General features: G+C 34.7%; 2 protein-coding genes across 5 annotated transcripts; both read right to left on the bottom strand.

Moving 5' to 3' along the window:
* Positions 1 to 826: 826 nt before the first annotated feature.
* On the bottom strand, positions 827 to 6,969 carry LOC105037437 (uncharacterized). Its single transcript, XM_073245007.1, is given in 9 exon segments — positions 827 to 943; positions 2,867 to 2,923; positions 2,926 to 3,073; positions 3,426 to 3,523; positions 3,964 to 4,104; positions 4,213 to 4,308; positions 5,666 to 5,809; positions 5,953 to 6,107; positions 6,858 to 6,969. Coding segments are annotated over 8 exon segments (783 nt in total). The 5' UTR covers positions 5,966 to 6,107; positions 6,858 to 6,969; the 3' UTR covers positions 827 to 857.
* A 3,963-nt stretch (positions 6,970 to 10,932) lies between these two features.
* Positions 10,933 to 19,156, bottom strand: LOC105053075 (mitochondrial pyruvate carrier 1). 4 transcript variants are annotated; one of them, XM_073244698.1, is made up of 6 exons: positions 18,924 to 19,118; positions 16,272 to 16,501; positions 14,667 to 14,763; positions 12,075 to 12,129; positions 11,854 to 11,989; positions 10,933 to 11,177 (listed from the first exon to the last, which is right to left on the bottom strand). In XM_073244698.1, exons 3-6 carry the CDS (start codon positions 14,667 to 14,669, stop codon positions 11,141 to 11,143), a joined length of 231 nt encoding a protein of 76 aa, XP_073100799.1. In that variant the 5' UTR covers positions 14,670 to 14,763; positions 16,272 to 16,501; positions 18,924 to 19,118; the 3' UTR covers positions 10,933 to 11,140. The 4 variants fall into 4 exon arrangements, with proteins under 4 accessions (XP_073100799.1, XP_073100798.1, XP_010932399.1 ...); XM_073244697.1 differs by lacking the exon at positions 16,272 to 16,501 and having other exon boundaries at positions 18,924 to 19,156; XM_010934097.3 differs by lacking the exon at positions 14,667 to 14,763 and having other exon boundaries at positions 16,272 to 16,386; positions 18,924 to 19,117.
* Positions 19,157 to 20,747: the final 1,591 nt, after the last annotated feature.

The raw sequence follows: 20,747 nt of genomic DNA, 5'->3' as shown, positions 1-20,747 counted from the left end.
TAAGAAACAATGCCTAAATAAACTAAATCTCATCTAGATAATCTCTCATCAGTCTCAATAGATCACTGCATTGGGTTCTAAAATCCAAATCAGCCTCTGATACTACTTAGTGCCAAGTGGATTCACATGCACCTCGTTGTTTTAATAGGTGTAGACCATCTCTACAAAGAGAATGCTAAGGAAAAAAAAAATTCTGAAGATGCTCTTGGTATTGGAGTTTTTTATGTATTAGGGCAAGATAAAATAACCTGAAAAGAAGGGGTCTTGGATTTAATCTGAAGGATGAAATAATATAGATATCTAAAGAATATTTGTATAAAAAAAGCGAGAACATCTACACATTCATTTCAACAAAGCTGGTCCTGAAAGAATGATTTTAGTGAACCAAGTATGCAAAAAGATTATAACAAACATTGATGGGAAAAAGCTTGTTCTTTGTTCATAAGTTTTCAGGACATCAAATCATCACAGATCAATATAACTAAAATGTGGTAACATGTACTAATATAAACCCACCAAAGCTCGGTCAAACTCAACATCTGCAACAATGCTGTGAAATGTAACTCGAACCAGAGAAAAAGGAAAACAGTATAAAGTTACAAGCTGTCAATTTAAATTACACCATCTCGACTCGAGCAGTAGAATTATAGAAATAATGGGCTTTACAGAACTTGCAAGGGAATGGAGCACGGAATCAGAGTCAAGTTTCACCATTGCCTGAGGGTTTATCACACCGTTTCTTTTCAGGCATGGCATTAGCTTTTCTTACTGGAACTGTCGCACTGTCTGTGATATGACTAGTGATAGAAATGCTATTACTCATTGAATAGTCGGAATGACCAGAACCAAATGCAGCTTCAGTAAGGTCGAAACTTCCTGGCAGCCCTCAACTGCTGTATCCTTTTCTTGTCCTGCTCGAACTTGCTCCGCAGCATCATGACCTCTGCAAGACAGGGTTATAGATTGAAAATGAACGAATGAATGAAAAAGCAAACCCACAATACAGGCTTCCAGAGAATAGTACAAGCAACTTAATCTGTGAAGGCAGAAATCACTCATGGAACCATAAGCAGAACACTTTTATTATTGTACAAACATCAAAACATATTTGCAGATTTCTGCTCAGGATCCACTCACTCAATTCAGAAACTATGTTTAGACCATAGGCAACCGATCAAGCAAAATAGTAGATAGTGAATATAGACAACATGTATATAAATTATGTATGTCCCACTTCCTTTGAACTACCAAGAGATCACAATCACATCATAAATTAAGCCCATATATCTGTAGGGCTAACAGATACCTAAAGATACAACAGCAGGTCAAAGGAGAGAAAAAAAATGGAATAAATTTTCTTCATTTGATATTTGTACGACTATGAAATTAAAATAATATATAACTAGCAAAAGAAAAAGGCCTCATCCAAGTTTCTAACTACACTTCCTATCAAAACTTTGGCATCTATAACACCTGTCATTCAAGCTCTCTTGTCCACCTTTTCTCCCTCCTCGCATAGCTTCCTCTCTGTTCACTCTGATAAATTTCCATGCTACTTAATATTCTACTGCTTTATCTACATTATTCAATGTACATATTTCTAACTATTATTTCCTATTTTTACCATAGTCACCTTTGGCCCGTTCTCTCTCCATTAATGTGAATTACATTGGCCCAAAGTGTGCTTCAATATAATATTCTATTTCCTCTAGATCAAACTATTATGTAGTGAGAGCATCACATTACAAAAGCATCTAGACTTCATCCACCATTCTCTAATTCTAGGAGACATGCCTTCAGTTTGCACATTCTTAGATGTGGCGCATCTGACATAGAATTAAGCACTCAAGCACATCTATTGACCCTTGAAATTCGTTGAAACCTGATTTCCATATGGAAGTCACAAGACAATAAACATTTAGATATGTCTGCTTGCAAAAATAAAATAAATAAAATAGAAAACCATGGAAATCAGTCCCCCCCTGGAAAACTACATGTCCATTTGTTTGGTTGGTAGGAAACCAAATTTCTGGGAAGTACTTCTCCAACTTTCCAGAAAGCTTAACTTCTCATTTTCCAGTTCTTCTTTCTAGAAAGATGAAAGTAAAATCTTCAAGCAAAAGCTTCCACTTGCCCTCTTCTCATCCTATGAAAATTATCTTCCTTTGGCTCATTTCCCATGAACCCCCTCCTGCAACTTTTGAACATTTTGATGGGAATTTGGAACCAAAGCCACCAAATTCCAACCTATCCCCGCCCAGGTTTCATCAGCATCCTATTCCAGATCATGCTTAAAAGTATGAAACTTTATTGTGCACCAGTTTCAAGACATGTTTATGAGTGAAGATGAAGAAAAGACAGTCCAACTTATGGAAGATTTTTTGCCCTTTTCTCCCTTTCCTTTCCCCTAGCAACGCCCCCCCCCCCCCCCCCCCGCCTCCTCTCTCTCTCTCTCTCTCTCTCTTTCGAAGCCCTATATATTCAGCAGTATTAAACATGTCTGACATGCAATCTTTAGTTGATTGATAGGGCAAAGTTGCTAGCAACAAAGAAGGGTCCAAAAGCATGCAAACTATTTGAAGGCAAGGGGAAGAAATCACAATCAACTAGCATTAAAAGAACAATGCCCATCTAAGGAGAAAGAATCATATAACAAGCATGTGAGCTATCACAAAAAGGAAGAAGAAGAGCATGTGAGCATTCATAAGGTGAAGGTTTACATAGCTATTAACTTCTCACAACAAGCACTTGTAGAAAACAGTAACTTAAACCCTGATAGTGCATGTGTGACAAATAGTAATATCACTCATACAGGTTTAAGCAAATAAAATTGCAAAATGCAGATGTTTTCAGGAAATTTATGTACCATTCCTCTGGGCTTCCCGTCTTTGGAATCTGTAAAAATCTACAGCAACTTCTTTTTTCTTTTAGCCATTTTATCCATCACAGCAGCTTGGGCAACAGAACCCACAGTTATTCCAGTTTCGGAATCAGTTGTTTTCTTTCTACCTTTATGATGCACCACAACTGTCCATCCTCCTTCTGCAGCACGTGCTTCTCTTTCTTTCCTTTCCTGCAGATACCAGTTCAGGAATTATAAGATGTAACAATTTTTAAAAGGCAAGTTGTGGATAACTAATGGATTTTAACTGCAAAGTTGACCATGTAACTATTAGGAGCATTGCATGTAATAAGTTTATGGAAGCACATGGAAAACTTCACTTATTTGATCATTGACATGACATTTATGAATCAGAAAGCATAGATTTTTTTCTTTAAGATTGAAACTGAATAAACTGACGACAAAAAATATATGATTATTCAAAGAACATGCTTCCATTATGATTGTTTCAGTCCAAAGATGTCTAAAAAAATAATGTATAGATTTTTTTTTTAAAAAAAAGAAATATAGCAAAAATATGTACCTGCTCTTGTTGCACCTCATAAGCAGTTATAAACTCATCTATTCTTTGTTGCAGTACCTTCAAGCCTGGTCTGCTCTCTTTGTAACTAGTAAGCCATTCTGTAAGAGGATCTATGTGAGTCTTACTCCATAAAAGTGAATGAATTGTTTCCATGATAAAAAGAACTATAGTTGAGAAATGAATAACATGGATTGGAACAAATAATTATGACTATCTTGAATCAAATGGATGCCATAACCCGTACCAACAAACCATATGAACAAATTGGCTAGCATTCATTATTTAGAAATAAATGAAACGGATGGTCCATCAAACACTGCATTCTACTTCTCAGAAACCCAACAAAAATTTATCAAGAGACAGTAACAGATTTGCAATATTGAAATCAGAACCTATATGGAAAATATTTGAAAGAGTACAGCAAAATAATAGTATTCAGCCACACACACACACACACACGCATGCAACTAGCATAGATATGCAGAGTATGGTACAATAGTAAATAGTAAAAAGAATAGCAGTCCTATACTTTTCATGCCTCTCGAACAATCTTCATCCACTGATGAGATTTCATCAACCTTTGCTGGATGTATTTCCCTGTGATTCTCTTCCAATTTGCTATCGTGTGCAGGTACATGGAGATCCTTCTTCTTGCTCTTCCCAGCTTTTTTCACCTTCTCTGCAAGAGTGGAGTCAGAGCTCAGAAGTACATTCATGAGGCACAATCAAGTTATCAGTATTCAAGAATTAAGATTTTGCAGGACAACAAATGAAGATTGACTCTCACTAGTTTTAATATTTGTCCCAATATTTGCTTCTTTAAACTCAGCATAATCACCAGTCTTTCTCCTTGCTTTGGAGCCATTGCCCATTGTCGTGCAAGCTAGCAAAAGTGACATGCACATTTAATAAATGAGCATCACTACCAAACAAAAGGAAAAAATACAAATAAAATAAAAAATAATCCAGCTAACTCAACTGGCATAACCATAAGAAATTTGGATCCATTTCGTAGTTTGATTTTTATTTTTTTCTTTTTTTGGACAACTGGCAGCAGGCATAATGAAATAAAATGCATACATAAGGAGGGGTGCCAGCTACTTCAGTTGGTAAAGTCACCGGGTATTGGGTACCAATGACCTCGGTTTGAGTCTTGCCCTCACCTTGTTTTCAGCCAGGCTTCTCCCATGCCAGTTCCCAAAAAAATAAATAAAATAATGATGATACAAGAAATCTAAAAATACAAAGGAAGAGCTGCGAAAAGCACACAATAACTTGCTAAAGCTGGGATTTGACAGTCACAGAGATGATAGGCTGTGTGAGTATCTAGGTCATTTAAACAATGTATAATGCTTGATAAGTCAATTTTAAAGAAATAGCCTTTTTTAATCAAGGTTTACTATATCCTATATTCAAATGCAGCAACATGAAAAGGTTAATTGATCTAAGGTCATCTTGTCACTATACGTAATGTCATTAAAAAGCTTCAGAACATCTGGAAGCAGCAATTGGAGCTATTTTGGAGTGGTTATGCAAGCGAAAATAAAATGCTCCTAAACTAAGAAACAACCACATTGAACTTGTAGCAGGAGTTGTAAATACTAAAGTCAGCAGGGCCATCTGGATTAATCAACAAAAGAAGTAGAAAGCTGAGAGCCTCTCTATTGCTATTGAACAGTTCCTAAACTAAGAAACAACCACATTGAACTTGTATCAGGAATTGTAAATACTAAAGTCAGCAGGGCCATCTGGATTAATCAACAAAGAAGTAGAAAGCTGAGAGCCTCTCTATTGCTATTGAACAGTTCCTAAACTAAGAAACAACCACATTGAACTTGTAGCAGGAATTGTAAATACTAAAGTCAGCAGGGCCATCTGGATTAATCAACAAAGAAGTAGAAAGCTGAGAGCCTCTCTATTGCTATTGAACAGTTTCTCTTTAGAATCATCAAAACCTTTGGAACATTTTTCTTTCATTATCTAACTTGGCCTTCATGCCCTGCTTAAGGGCAGTTCGGCCACCCTAAATAATATGCAGTAGTTGGTCTTTGTACCTGTTCTTTATTCCAAAAGAGCTTCTATACATCATTCTTGTATAGAAAATTTAACTGGTTTGAATATATATCTGGTGATTTCAATAAACTGCTTCATGCTTCTCAAAATATAAATGAAGCTTTTCACATGATATCTTGGTGCATGCAAAGGGAAATACAACTAGTCTTAAAAATCCATATACTTACCATTTGTTTGATCCATACATTGTTCATCCTTCTGCGGAAGCTGATCACCACATCTAAGATCAACTTCATTTTGCTGTATCCTTTTTTTCAGTTTTGCCAATTTATGTTTTTCCTTCTTTTTATCTGGTTTTGCTGGCTTCTGCTCTGTGAACAATAAAAGTAAACATATCAGAGTTGCATCGAATTTATAGATGGAAAGTGGAGGTGGCAGCAACAGAAATTTGCAAGCTGAATAAGGAAAAAAAGGAAACGAATATTCATTAACTGGTTCAGACACTTATACAAACCTTTAACCATCATAAACTACTTGAGCTTGTTATAAAAAAAACTCAATCCAGCAAGCCAGCAATCGCTATCAAGACTCCTCTGAGTGCCAAGATTCTACCTCTTGCAGGCAATTCAAAATATACTAAAATATGCTATCTTTCTTTTAGTTAATCACCTGTATAACAAATACAAAAGCTTAAGAAATGTTTGGTTCAGAAAACAAGTTACATATTTCTAATGGCAAGCAATTCCATAGCTCTCACTACATTGTCCTTATATTAACAAAAATGGAAGATCAATAGACATCACATGAATAGCAGAAGTAATCTACAGTTGAGCAAAAAAAACAGAGAGAGCTTATGAACGACGCTTACTTATGCCTTTCTAATCATACTATCAGTCTAATTATCTCGCAGATTCGCACTATCACATTATTTATTAAATTCAGAAAAATAAAATCTGCATCAGAAATCGCCAAATAAATTCATTAGTATCCTAAAATCTTAAAGCCGTCACATGGAACCAAAGCCTAAGAAAAGGACATGTATAGATTAACAAGTTGGTAAAAAGAAATTGTGCAAACTAAAAAAATAAAATATAAGTAAAAATAGATGATAAATTTCCCAATAGATGGATTCTACACAGTTCCTTTTGGCTGAACAAACAGCTGTGTTATTTGAATTCTTCTGCATCTTGAGAATTAATGGCCAAAATACAAAAACAGCTTCAAGAAGCGACAAATCATGGTTTCAATATTAACTCGAAATTGATGCAAGTTAACATCCTATTATTTCAAGATATTCTTGTCAAAATTACAATCGAAAATCTCAACGAAAAACCAAAAAAAAAAATAATTGGAGAATTTATGGGCATAACCCGAAAGAGAAGAGAAAGGGAATGGAGGAGATGTAGTAGAAGCTCTCACCTCCGCATCTTTGCTCGCGGCTTCTTCTCGTCGCAAAGAGGCGCGCGGGTCTCTTCTCTATTTTAGGGCATCGAATAACGATCGGAGCTTTTACGGATCAGCGAGTAGCCCGCTAACCCGTTGGGCCGTTTGGGCCCTCACACCTGAGCAATTATGTTATTGGGCCGCTAGTTCTTACTCGACGTTCCCTCTTTCTCTTCCATTCTTAGGTTCGGACCCAAAGTGGGTGGGGTGGGGTGGGGTGGGGTGGGGATAGCACGCCTTAGAGCACCTCCTGTCTCCCGAAAAAAAAAAAAATATACTACATTGAGAGTCCTTCCCACTTTATGACATGTGGCGCCTCTCTTCGTAACACGTGGCACCTTCTGAACTCTCCTATGTACACTAAAAACAGAGTGGTGGGATTTCTTTCTTCTTTTTAGCAAGATGCATGAGAACAGAACACCATGAATTGAAAATATTGTAACCAAAAAAGAATCCTTTCGATAGAAAATCATTAAACCCTACAAAATATCATGCTTCTACCAAGGTTAAGCTCTCAAAATCTCAAGGAACCAACTCACACCACTATAACTCGCACAAAATCCTTGAGAAAAAAAAAACCCCAATCAGATCTTAGAAACCCCTCCGTTGAAATGAAAAAGAAGCCCAAAGAAAAAAACTGATATGCGAAAAGATCTTACCTTTTAATTTTCTTCCATCTTTCTATGATTTTTGTTGATTTTTTCTATTATTTTTTTAATTTTTTCTCTATTTTTTCTATCCTCAGGAGTCTCAATCGGGTGGGAGGCTTGGAGTAGCGACTGAATAGGAAAGCTCAAACAACAGCTAGGGTTTTTGTTGGATGTATATATATTTAATTTTTTTCATCTTTTCTTTATTTTTGTTGATTTTTTTTTATATTTTTTTTTCAAATTTTTTTCTATTTTTGCCGTCCTTAGGAGTCTCAATCGGATAAGAGGAGCGGCGGCATAGATGAGACGATGGATTTAGAAAATTGATATTTAAAAAAATAAATTTATAATTATGAATTATATATATTAATTAATTTTAAGATTTAATATTTAATAATAATAATCTATTTATAAGCTTAGGTCTGCTTGAGACATGTTGGATCGAATTGGTTTAATATTATACTAGAGGTTGGGCTCGAAAAATCAATGGCCAAAAGTAGATTAAAATATGAAGTTTGTTTATTTTTTTGAATTAAATTTGGATATATTGTTAGTTCAATTAGGATTGATTTGTGGCTTGATTGGTAATATTTCAGGTGAAGAATGATATTCGGTTATGTCCAAAAATTTGCATATGCAAAAAATTTAAAATTATTTAATTATCTTTTAAGAGATAAAATTTATTTGTAAAATAGGTTTAAAATTAATTAACACCCCTTGTGATCGGTGACATAAACAATATTACAATTTTGAAGTTGCCATAAATAATAATGATTTGCAATCAATATGGTAAAAATGATCAGTCCCCTCTACCATGGTAAAGTTATAATACATTTTATAATACTATATTTTTTAGTAAAATAAATATATTTTTTATTCAAATATTTTAATATATCTATTATCTCAAGATATAAATTAAACAATATTATTGAAGATGAAATTGGTACAGTGATCTCTATAACTTTGAAAAATTAGATAGGTAACTAATTGGTGTCCTAACACTTAACTTTGTAATGGATATAAAATATTATAGATTTAATTTATCTATTATTATCAGAAACATCCCCGATGATACTTATATGTTTTAAATTATATTCTATTTATAAAGTTTCAATGATAACATGTATAATTTTATAGCCATCAATATATTTTTAGAAAGTAAATTTGGATTTGATAATTTACTAAAAAATTCTAACCCTAAACTTCTTCATCTTAGATCCAACGTGAATCTATTATTTCAACTGCTAAAAAATATATTTTTTTTCAAAAATACCTCCTAAAAAATCAGCAAGCACAATCTGAACCACTCACATATTTTAATTATTAGTTTTTTTAAAATTTTTATTGGAGATAATTTAATTTCAAATATTATGGCTTATTTATTCTATTATTTTGATTCATTTTTTATTATGAAACCTTATCAATTCAATAGTATTCTAATAAAATTCTTTTGATATTCATATTTTCAGTTTAAATGGACAGATTATGGAAAATGAAGATTAGCATAGATGTTAGTTTGCTAATCAATGAAAATACTATATATTATATTGTATCAAAAAATTTATATGTTGATAAAATATTTTAAATTTTATTTTTTATTTCAGATAAATCTCACTGAGATTATGTACAAGTATATATTGAAATGTGCATGCCTCAAAATCTAAATTTATAAAATAATAAAAATTTTAACCATCAGACCGAGATCTAAAAACTAGATTACGAGCAGCAACCTTTAAACAGACCATTAATCCTTCAATCGACTGTTGTCACTTTTCAACAGTCGCAACGTACATAGATTATGTCAAGCAATCAACAACTGATAATGCCATCCCTATTTTGCGATAATTATTTCTTCTAATAACAAGTTACCATCATTTTTTCGTCAGCCAGCTGCAGAGCGTGGCTTTGCGTTAATTGTTCTACAGATTGTCGGATGCTATTTTCAGCAGAACAAAAAAAATGTTTGATGTTATCACAATCAAAAAAGTAGTTCATTGTCACATTATAGATCCCATCGTCTTGGTGACACACAATCCATATCAAGATTCAAATCTCTACGGGGGCATCCCGCATGACAGCAGGATGGAGTGCCATCCCATTTGCCAGGACAAAACCACCTTGCCACCGTTCTAACATCCTAATCAAGATATCTCGGAGCATCTCCTCTCTCAAAAGTCAAGACAAGATTAAATGGGTGCGTCCCATTTTATAGATAGTGTTTGGATTTTTTTTATTTATTTCTAAAATAAGAATACAAATTTTCAGAGAATAACTATCCATCCTTGTTATTTCAGATTTCTGTTTGGTTGGAAATCTGCTATTCTATCAAGAACAAGATGTAATTAATGCAGTATTATTTTATATACATAAAATAAAATAGAATTAATGCTCATTAAAGACCTAAACTAAGCTATTTTATGTTAGATAAAGACCTAGAATAAGCTATTCCATGGATCATCATGGAATAGCTAAACCAAGATAGATAAAAATAAGGGAAGGTTCCATGGAATAGCTAAACCAAGATAGATGAAAATAAGGGAAGGTTGATCGAAATTGCTAAACCAGGATGGCCCATCACGTCGTTTTCACCTGTTCGAGGGAATAAGATGGAATAAGCCCTTATTCCATCCAAAATTGGAACATCCAAACACTACCTAAGAGCAATCTCATCCTGCGGAATTTAAAATCTTGGTCCATTTCATATCATAAATGGCCGATTGCACAAGCATGATCGCCCAGCTCTCAGTTTTGTTCATGCTTGTTACCCTCACCTGTGCACATGCAGGAAGCAACTATTGACATGAGAAAATGCAAAGTTAATTACCCTGCGTTCGCATGTGAGCATTTTGAATATGACTTCATTGTTTATACATTATGGTTTCTTATAAGGCCGGTCCAAATAGAATCAATCTAACTAGATCTACATCACCAAGTCAGAAGATTAACAGAGGCAAACATGCAACCATTGTTTAGGTTGCTGCTTCACGTATGGCAGCACAAGTGAGAATGCTGGTTGCGGCTTCATGAAGAGGATAAGGGTCAAAGAGACCTGATTGTGGGTAAGATCATAACCATGTCACTAAATCATAAGCTTTTGGCAGCCGGCAAAAGCATGAGGGAAGAGATCTATTATTTTATAATTTGCTCAAAATCCTAATCAGTTGGGTGCTTGAAAGCCAAATATGCCCCTGCAGATAATACCAAATAAATTATCCTGGATCAAGGACACAAAGCTGGCAGTTCATGGCTTCATTCACATAAGCTAAGATCTAGTAGATTGATGCTCAGGTCATACTAGAGAGAAGCAGATTCCACAAGAACAAGCAACTTGGTGCATGGATGTGAATCTGGTAAGGAACCTTACCATGCTAGAAATTGGAAATCCAAGTGATTCATTAATATTCCAGAAGAAAGAAAACTTAATCATTATGTATGAGTAAATTGGAATCCATTGTGATGTCTGGATAAAATGACACTTTCAGGGGGCAATTCTCATGCAATAATGGTTCACATGAAAGATTCCAGTGCTGATTCACCAATATGAAGCTTGAGTTACACATCATCCATTTACTGATTTGAATAAAATACTTTTGAAGAACCTCATAGAAGTTACTTCTGCAACTCTGTCTCTTTCTTATCCCAGTATCTGTTTAAAAAAAAAAAAAAAGTTAGAACATGAATTAATGCCAAAGACCACGAGAATACGAAAGAACTAGCATATTTTCACTTTTCCAGTCCAACAACAGAGAAAAACACATTTTCAATTAATAGACCCCGACAAAATCACAAAGTTAATGGTGTGAATTGATTTATTTCCTGACCAAATTAATGTATCATCAATTCAGAACATAATGTTAAGCATCTTGTAGCACTATATAGGAGGTATACATTAAGAGGTCACCTGATTTAGATTATTTCAAATTAAGGCTTTTATAAACAACAGCCTGTCATGCATCTAACCCCTTTTTTTCATTAGACATGATTCGGAATGTCAATGCTTGTTGGGCAAAACAAACCATAAATTAACAAGCAACCGCATAGCATAAGATGATGATAAGCAGAGTTTTTTACGACTCAAACAAAACATCCATTAATGAAGGTACTACTTAAGAGGCTAAAGCCATCCCAAGGTTGCTATACAGAGACGTTAGCAGAAGCCTAAGCAAGATCCATATTCATGGCAGTACCAAACAACACAAAACAATAATGCACTGGGACCTAATCTCCCAAAGTAAATAAAATCAATAGGACTGGTAGCAACCAATTACTTTTAGATATAGAACCAAGTAATTCCCCAGAAAACTTAGGAGCAATATCCTTACCCTTGGGCCTTTGCCCAACGAGATAGCTGATAAAGCTGAACAGATTCATTAGAGGTATGGCAAGCTAGAAGCAGGTAATTTCGTGGCTGCACCATCCATGCAAACCTCATGAAGAGTCCTGAATACACACACATGACTGCGAAACCAAATCGACAATTAGTCTAGGTCAGTTAATGGAAAAGTGAAAAATTATAATCTTCTGACCCAAGAAACTTCTTAACCTGCAGTCATGTTGCCAGAGATCATTTCTGGAGGTTTCTGCGTATCGACCAAACCCTAAAAAAGCAGAGCCATAAAAACAATTTCACAAACCAACCAAGTCATACAATTATATCATGAACAGGTCAGAAACATGAATAGAAAAGGGATCAAGCTTTCATCATAAAAGAATAGAAAAGAAAGAACACGTATAGTTGCAGTAGACAGTGATCAGAAATTAGTCAAAATATACAGTATGAGCAGCAAAGTTACAGGTTATCTTCACAATCGACAGCCAAGTTGAAAGATTTCAAAAGCAGATATGACTAATCGACTGGCATGAGAGCTACCATAGTCAGCTGTCGAAAAAACTCAAAAGAATGATAATTTTCAACAGCTGATTGGAAGTATCTAACTTCAATGCGGTGACATATTTCAAAATAATTATGCACCAAAAAATGAAAAGGATAATGAATTTTAGCATAAAATTTTCTATTTGTTGCTATCTTCTATGTCTCCCATAATGAAATAAGGTCTATAAAATACAAATAACTCATTTTGGTAACATTAGACCTGCTATCCATATAACATAGAAGAATGTATACCATATTTTTTTTCTCATAATAAAGAAGCAAATGGAAGCTTTCATTCTCATTTTTTTTTCCTGAATGATATTTATTTCTAAGTACAATAACTTAAAACTTTTATCTTTTTCTTTCTTTTTCTTCTCTCTTTTCATATCCAGACTATAACTTGGTTTCTGCAAATATAGTTCCACTCTCAGTGACTGACTAATTAGTTGTTCAATTAACTAATTTTTTTAAGAGGCATAAGTTATTTTTTCATTGTTTATAACTCTTGCAAAACAATTTATAAAGCTTGACTAGTAGATCAGTTTATTATTATCATGAGTTAGGCTGGTCTACTCCTGAAAACATTAGGGCGAAAATACTTCCAATTTTTTTGAAACATCAGAACAAGATCTGGACGGCTCAAATTTTACAATAAAAGAAAACAAAATAAAGAGAGATTTTTTCTAATTTCGTGATATATCCCTCCCCATCTCTGGCTATTTTGCATCTAGTTTGCACCCCACTCTCTTGCCTCTCTCTCCCTCTCAATCAACAAATCCATCAACCTCCAATAAACAACCAACCAATCATTGGCACTAACTGAAGTGGATCCAGCCTTGATCAGATTACCTAGGTTCAGCTGCTTGTTATTGACCTTCAGATGAAAGAAAGGGATGGAGAGGGAAAAGAACTTGACCCAACCACAGCCATCCATGCCTGTAGCCGGGGTTTGAAAACTCCATTTTGGTTGTGACTTCAGAAATTTTGCTCCATCTTTTGGAGTTTCGATCAACAGATCAATAGAAATTTCACAAAAAAAAAAAAGAAAATAGAAAAATAAAAGGAACCCAGAAATATTATTCCGAACATTTTAGAGCATATTGTGCTATATAGCTTCTTTGTTGTATAGTTTCTACAATCTAAGACTGAATTAGATATAAGTGAACTTTATGTGTCTATATGTAATTTACTTCTTGAACTTTAGTTTTCTGAAAATTCATTATTCTCCAGTCAAAATAGAACTTATAAATAAATCGCATACAAGCATTTTTTATGTTTTTGTGTTTAAGTGGATATTTAATCATATGCCTCCAGTTATAAATATTAGATTATTTTGAAAATGTTATTTTTGTGAAATATTTTGAATCTAGTTGTCTGCAAGCATTTCTTCGAAGGCCTCAACCTCTGGAATGTTAATTCTATTATCTATCTCCTCTTTTTAAACTCAAAAAAAGAAAAAATAAATATTATATAGGTTATGTACTTAATAAATGAAAAAGTGGCACTAGACATCAAAATAAAACATTAAAAAGGCATCCAAAGCTAGTTTTGGCTGAAACTGGCCCAAACTAAATTGAAATTGGCCAATTTTGACTGAAACTAACTGAGATTGCTGAAATTGACCAAAAGCCAAAACTGAGGTTCAACTTCAGTGAAACTTAAAACTTTGGCCATAGTTGTTCTCTATTAGCCAGTGCCATAGGAAAGGGAAAATAGGAAGTGGAAAGAGAAAATAAAGATGATATCCCGATTTAATGCTGCCGTCCTAATCTCTCTCTCTCTCTCTCTCTCTCTCTCTCTCTGTAACTTGTATGTATGCATCTATATATATGTAGTGTATTTGTATCCTTCGATGCATATTAAAAAAAAAAAAAAGAAAAAAAAGAAAAGAGAGAGAGGGAGACTTAGAGATATAGTGCTATTTAACAGATAAATTAATGGAATAGCCACAAGATTGCAAGTTAATTTGCTTTTTATGTTCATGTAAATGTCTTGAGATACTTAAAATGATAACTAACCATGAATATAAATGTATTTAAAATATAATGACATTTCGCTTAACCCGTGATAACTTGATCACTTTAAATGTATAGTGATACTTCGCTTAAAGCATCGTATTTACATATAAGATTGATAACTTTATATTAAAAATATAAAAACACTTCTCTAGGTATCCAAAAAATCTTAAGCATAAGACAACTTTTGTTGATATTAGCAGGATGCTTCAAATGAACTGTCTAGCTGAGTGGTATTGTGTCCTACCATGTCCCAGTGTCCGAAAGTGTTGACAGTTCCAAACAACTTGAAAACAGAGTATCCAAGCAACACATTAGACAAGGAAGCCACAATGAGGTAGGCTCTACAGTCGTAAGAGAAGAGGGTCAGTGCAATAGGGGAGGAAGGAGAACAAAAACCACTTGTGAGAGAAAGGAATAAAGGCAATTTTGCCATTGGAAAGAAATTATCTTTGCATAAATCTCACAGAACAGGTAATGGAAAAAAACACAGAGAGTATATGATGACATTTGCTCTTCAGAGCAGCCCAGCCTAACTCAAATTATCATATTATTCAACATTGAAAAGTGAAATTTTTATTTGGAAAAATGATTGCATCTAATGCATGGCATTGCTGGTTGTCTTGAGTCTTGGATACATGTATTCATCTCAACTAGTTTTGGTTTTGTTTATCATGGGTTACCGCCCATAGCCTGTAAGGACTTTGGAGCATCCAAGTAATAGAGTTTACCATCTAAAGGGCACATAAGTAAGCAGAATACGAGTCTCAAAATTGCAAAATTTGCCCATAGAATGAACAAACTTTCAAACAATGTAACATTAGTTGATTTTATGCTTTGAGAAACGACAAACAAATTACTGACGACATAACTTTAATTGTTAAAAAATGCCGGGCCAAGTCTGCTTTGCTTCTATTTGTGCGGAAAAGAAACAGCAACCAGTTTATGGCTTCGTCAAATTGAAGCAAAAGCCAATAGCATGAACCTGGTAGCCAACAAACAATAAATCTTCAAAACAACTCAGTGTTCTGATCAGTGGCTTACAATGCCTATAACCCCATTTTCTAGATTTTAGAATATAAATATGGATGCATGACTAGGTTTCAAATTCTTCATTTCTCTTATGATCCATACCGATGTATCACACCACATTCATGTAGATGCCAAGTTTTGGTAGATGGATAAGCCAAACTAGGGATAGCAATTTCATCTGATTTGCCAAATATCCAATATGATCCAATCCGAATAAGTAGATTTTATTCAACTTAATTAGAATTCGAAATAATATAAATTTTAGAAAATATTTGAAGTGGATTCGGATCGGTATAAGTAATGGTACATCTTGTTCTGAACCCGATACAATATAATTTTAATATACATTTTATATTTAAAATTATAATTATTTTATAATATTTACATGCATCCGACTCAATTCGATCTCATCCAATCTCTCTTATCTATCCGATCTAATCTAATTCGTATCTAATCCACAATAGATAAGAGACGGATATGAATATAAAATTTTTAATTACAGAGTAAGTATAAATATTAGCTGATTCAATATATATCCGATTTATTATTGTCTCTAATCCAAAGAATCGAGGCTACATGGCTCTTGGCCAACAACCAACCAGATAAAAATCCATGAAGTAATATAAGGTGAAATATTAAATTTAAAATATTATCTTGCTTTCAAAGAAAAAGGAGGTCATGCAATTTTTTTTCACTTAAAAGTGCTCATTTTAAAATAATGCCGCAAGTTTTCCCTTTGTCTAGTCTTTAAATAAATATGATAAGAGTGAAGAGAGAAACTGAGAAATATATAACCAGCAAGAGAAGTGAGGAATCATACAGCCACAACGAAGCTGAAATTGGCAACAGGTCCCCAGAAATGAGTTGTCTTGGGGCCCACAGGGCTGTTCCAAAAAGCTTTTAAGGCCGCCATTGTAATAAAGGAGCTTCAGTACCTGCTTATTAATGTGATCATAAATTTGGAGAGAGCGCATCGTAAGTCGTAACACTATAACCCTCTGGAAGCAGAGACGATGTCGTCCGCAAAATTTAACATCCAAAGGCCCTTTTCTTATGGCCACAAAATTCCGATGCCTTAGCCAGATGAAGCTTAAAAAGGAATAAAATAAAATTTTGATGCTAGAAATTGGAAGTTATTCGAGGGGTTCTCATCTCCTCTCTTTATATAGAGAGAAGGTTGTTGATCGCTACTCAAGTTTCCTAGGTCTATCCAGGGCATTCGGTAACGGATCTAGAACGTATGCACCCATGTTGTGCATGACCATTGCGGACGGTTGTTATTATGCGCATAATGATAGAAACATCGGTCAACATTCGCACGGTGAAGAAAATGGCCTGTACTGTATCATATGGGATTCAATTCGACCACGTTCTTCTCAATGGAGCCAATTAGTAGAAGTTTTGGTCGTCGGATGATTTCATCGGTAATGATGCTGGCGTGGCTCCTCGAGAGACATCCGAGATTGGAAATAAGAGAATACCACAACATACATACAACATACATGGATACATACATATGTGTCTATATATTTATATATGTGTGTGTGGACATGTATAACCCTTGACAGCATGCAATCTTAGTATAAACAGTAGCATGACAGGCAGTGCACTCTTGACTTACGGATGATGTGATGACGTGTATATCTATTAAATATTGCGCCTCTACGAATGAGGCAGTAGTTAGAATCTTTGGCTTCTAAGTTGTGTCTCAAAGATAAGTATGATACCCTGTATCCAAATTTAGCACCTTCTTTTTTTTTACAGTCTTCCAAATCTAGGGGAATTTCAACAGTTGTTTCCTCGCTGCACGAACATTCTGGAACCAATAATGTAGTGTTTTCTGTCTCCCAATGGCCTTATACGCTCATGGTAGGCCCCTCTCTCCTATTTTTAAAAATTGGCTCAATTCTTCCATGGAGAATTATCAACTTAACAGCTTTCACTTTTCTGACAGCAAAAAGGTCATGGATAATGATGAAGATTGTGATGACAACAACGAGGACTTTTCTTTACATGGAAAAGAATTACCGACAAGGCATATCGTTGCAATTTTAGTCCCCAAGGAAATCAACGAGCAAGGTCAACAACATCCGATCATTTGACATGCTTTCTCTAGAGAGTCGCATCATTTCATGTCAACAGGCAATTCATCCACCATAATACCTCAACTAAGCAGTAGCTTTTTCGAATTTTCGAATTTAATCAACATTTGGACAAATCTCCCAGAATCCCAGCTGCTCTATGCATAGGGACATGACTGGAACCCTTTGGTAAAAGTAGATACTTCCATGAGGATCCCAGTTCTGCTCCGTGTAAAATATTTCCGTTATGTAATATGATGAAAATTCCTTGAGGATATCTGAAAAATATTATATTTAATTCCCACATTTACCTAGTTGGACCATTTATATGCTAAGTAAAATACTAACTAAAAATTTTCCTGAACTCCCGTGCATGCAACTTCCAAAGTCAATCAAGAATAATTTCACAAACATGAGCATGGTTGAAACTGGATCAGATATTAATATATTCATATTCATATTTATTTTTTTAAAAAAATATAAAAACGAATATAAATATTATTTGAATACAAAAATTCATATCTATATTTATTTTAAATAGATATGAATACAATTCAGATATCGAAAGTATGCATATAATTATGAATATAATTTAAATAATTAAATTTTATGATTATAAAATTAAAAATATTACAAAATAGATGATACATTAAATTAATAATATATTTATATGATTATATTTTTTTTAAAATTAATAAGTGTTATATAAAATTATATATAATTATATATTAATTCGGATATTCAGATATGGATCAGATAATTATCTATCCATATATATATATATATATATATATATATATATATATATATATATTATCGATATAAATATAGATATAGATACAGATATTAGTCAATTTTTTAAATTTTTATTTATATTTAAATTAATTTAAATAAAAAAATAAATCTAAATGAATAATATTCATGCTACTCGCACGCGAGCATCATCTGGTCTGGCTATTAACATAAACCACCACTGTCCCACCAGATGACCGAATGCACGAAATTAGTTGGTGTTTGATCAGTCTCGATGGCGATCGGATAGGAAACCTAAAAATTATCGTTTCTAATGTCAACGTTTTCTTTTTTTCAGAACTTCGCTACAAGTGAAAGACAAAAGAAGCTACAGAACCAGAATCATTTAAGCCTCGACAACTACAAAACAGGAGTGAAGCAGGACCAGAAGGCAAGAAACGAGAGGATATCGATCTATATTTAAAGAGCTATCCGAACGAGTGGGCCTCGAGGAGATGAGCCGAACCGAAGAATCGGAGGCGTCGGGGGCCAGGTGGATCGAAAATCGCCGGTGCCGGAAACTAGAATTGATTCGAGATGGAGATCAGACTGCGGGAGAGGGAGAGAGAAAGGGTGTAGAAGATGAGAAGGGAACTCACCGAGATCGGGTCGCCGGAGAGGAGAAGAACCGAACGAAGAACCCAGGGTTCGAGGATTGGAGGGCGCCGGCACCAGAGACTAGATCGGATAATCGGATTGGGGTATGAGAGATCGGGAGAGCGAGAGGGAGAGGGAGAGGGAGAGGGGCGAGACCAACCAACCTATCCGGTCTTGGAGGAGACGGAGTCCATTTGCCCGTCACTATTTTAAGCAGCATTCATAAATTTCAAAGATATTATTATTTTATGATGATAACATATGGCACCAGGTCTTGGGGTTAAAATAATAAAATGTACGTCGGTTTCATGGTTTAAGTCTGCACGCCTTGGTGCAGACGGAGTCCATGTACTTATCATCATTTTAATTATTACTTTTTAATAATAAAATTAATAATATTAATTAACGACTACCACTAATCAATGACCACAGCATCTTCGAATTTAAAATAAAATAAAATATAATAATATAATAATAAATAATAATTTTGATCAGAATCTTAATAAATATATCTCTAATTAATGAGTTATGAGAGTTTTAAATTTTAAAAATTTAAAAAATATATATATTAAAATTTTGAAGATTTAAACTATAAAATTTTTTTAAAAAAAAATTAGAAATCTAAACTATAATTTTTTTCATCTCTTCTTTTACTGCTTTGATTCTCTTCCTAAAATTAATGTATCTAATCTACGGAATACCAGACGATCAATATCTATTCTTTGAATATAAAAAATAATTAAAAATTTATAATTAATTAATACTATCTGAAAAATAATTTATAATTAATCATAAATTAGATAACTACTTTTAAATCTCAATTATTACTTTTGGATTTCTCATTTAACTTCAAATCTAGATAAGTTCAAATAAAAAAAAAATCAAAAAGCTTCAACAATAAAATTCATTGTTATTTTTTTAAAAAAATATTTTTTTAATCTTTTTCTTCTTTTTTTTTTTCTTTTTCTTTCTTCCCTCTTCTTCTTCTCTTCTTTTATGAATGTCTGAGCTCCTCGGCCCTTGGGCCGTCGACCTCCTCCACCTTGGGTGCCGCATTGAGCTGCTCGACCTCAAGATCTCCCATCCGATCGAAGCTCCTGAGGATGAAAAAACATAGAAAAAATCAAAAAAAAAAGAAGAAAAATCAACGAAAGCAAAGAAAAGACAGAAAGAATTAAAGGTAAGATCTTTTCCCACCTCGCCGTCCCACACTGATAGTGGTGGTGATCGGAGGCGGAGAAGAGTGTTGGGAGGTCAGGATTGGAAAGACATGGAACTGCACTTCTGGATCCAATCTTCGACCCATGGCCTCCTCCTCCTCTGCTAATGTCGGAACCCTAGCCCCCACCCGACGAGGCCTGGACCCTAATAATTGGCCTCCCCAATGACCTCATAGTGGTGATCCTAGCCTCGCTCCCATACTCCCACCCTTCGAGACACCTCTCCGTCGTGGAACATTTTCTTCACCCCGCGCTTCCTCCTCCCACTCTACCGCCGCCTCCTCCTAACCGTCGTCATGTGGACGTGGGACCTCATATGGCTGCTCTTCCACTACCAGCTTCGTCGTGCTCTTCCGGCACACCTTGCCTCTGCGCTCGATCTCCTTCCATCTAAAAAATTCAGTAATCCTGCTATTCTTCCACTACCGTGAGGGCCAACGGTGGTTTGGCTTGCCCCGATGATCCCGTGAGGAAGCAGCGACAGGTGCGGTGAGAAAGTAGTGGTAGGTACAGCGAGAGTGCGAGGGGTGGTTTCCAACAGCCTTTCTCACTGTCAGAAACCCTTCGCCTCCGCCAAGGACAAGTGCATCTCCATCAATGGCCTGA

The sequence above is a fragment of the Elaeis guineensis genome, chromosome 10 (genome assembly GCF_000442705.2).
Source record: "Elaeis guineensis isolate ETL-2024a chromosome 10, EG11, whole genome shotgun sequence".
In the NCBI taxonomy this organism is placed as follows: Eukaryota; Viridiplantae; Streptophyta; class Magnoliopsida; order Arecales; family Arecaceae; genus Elaeis; species Elaeis guineensis.
Note: the sequence above shows the minus strand (reverse complement) of the source record. Positions and strands in the feature narration are given on the sequence as shown.

Excerpts from the sequence above, each read along its gene's own strand:
- LOC105053075 (XM_073244697.1), bottom strand. The coding sequence starts at position 19,141 with ATGCTGCTTAAAATAGTGACGGGCAAATGGACTCCGTCTCCTCCAAGA. Across the intron at positions 12,130-14,666 it reads CTTTCGGACACTGGGACATG|GGTTTGGTCGATACGCAGAA; the intron begins GTAGGACACAAT and ends CTGCTTTTTTAG. Across the intron at positions 11,990-12,074 it reads CTCTGGCAACATGACTGCAG|TCATGTGTGTGTATTCAGGA; the intron begins GTTAAGAAGTTT and ends TTGGTTTCGCAG.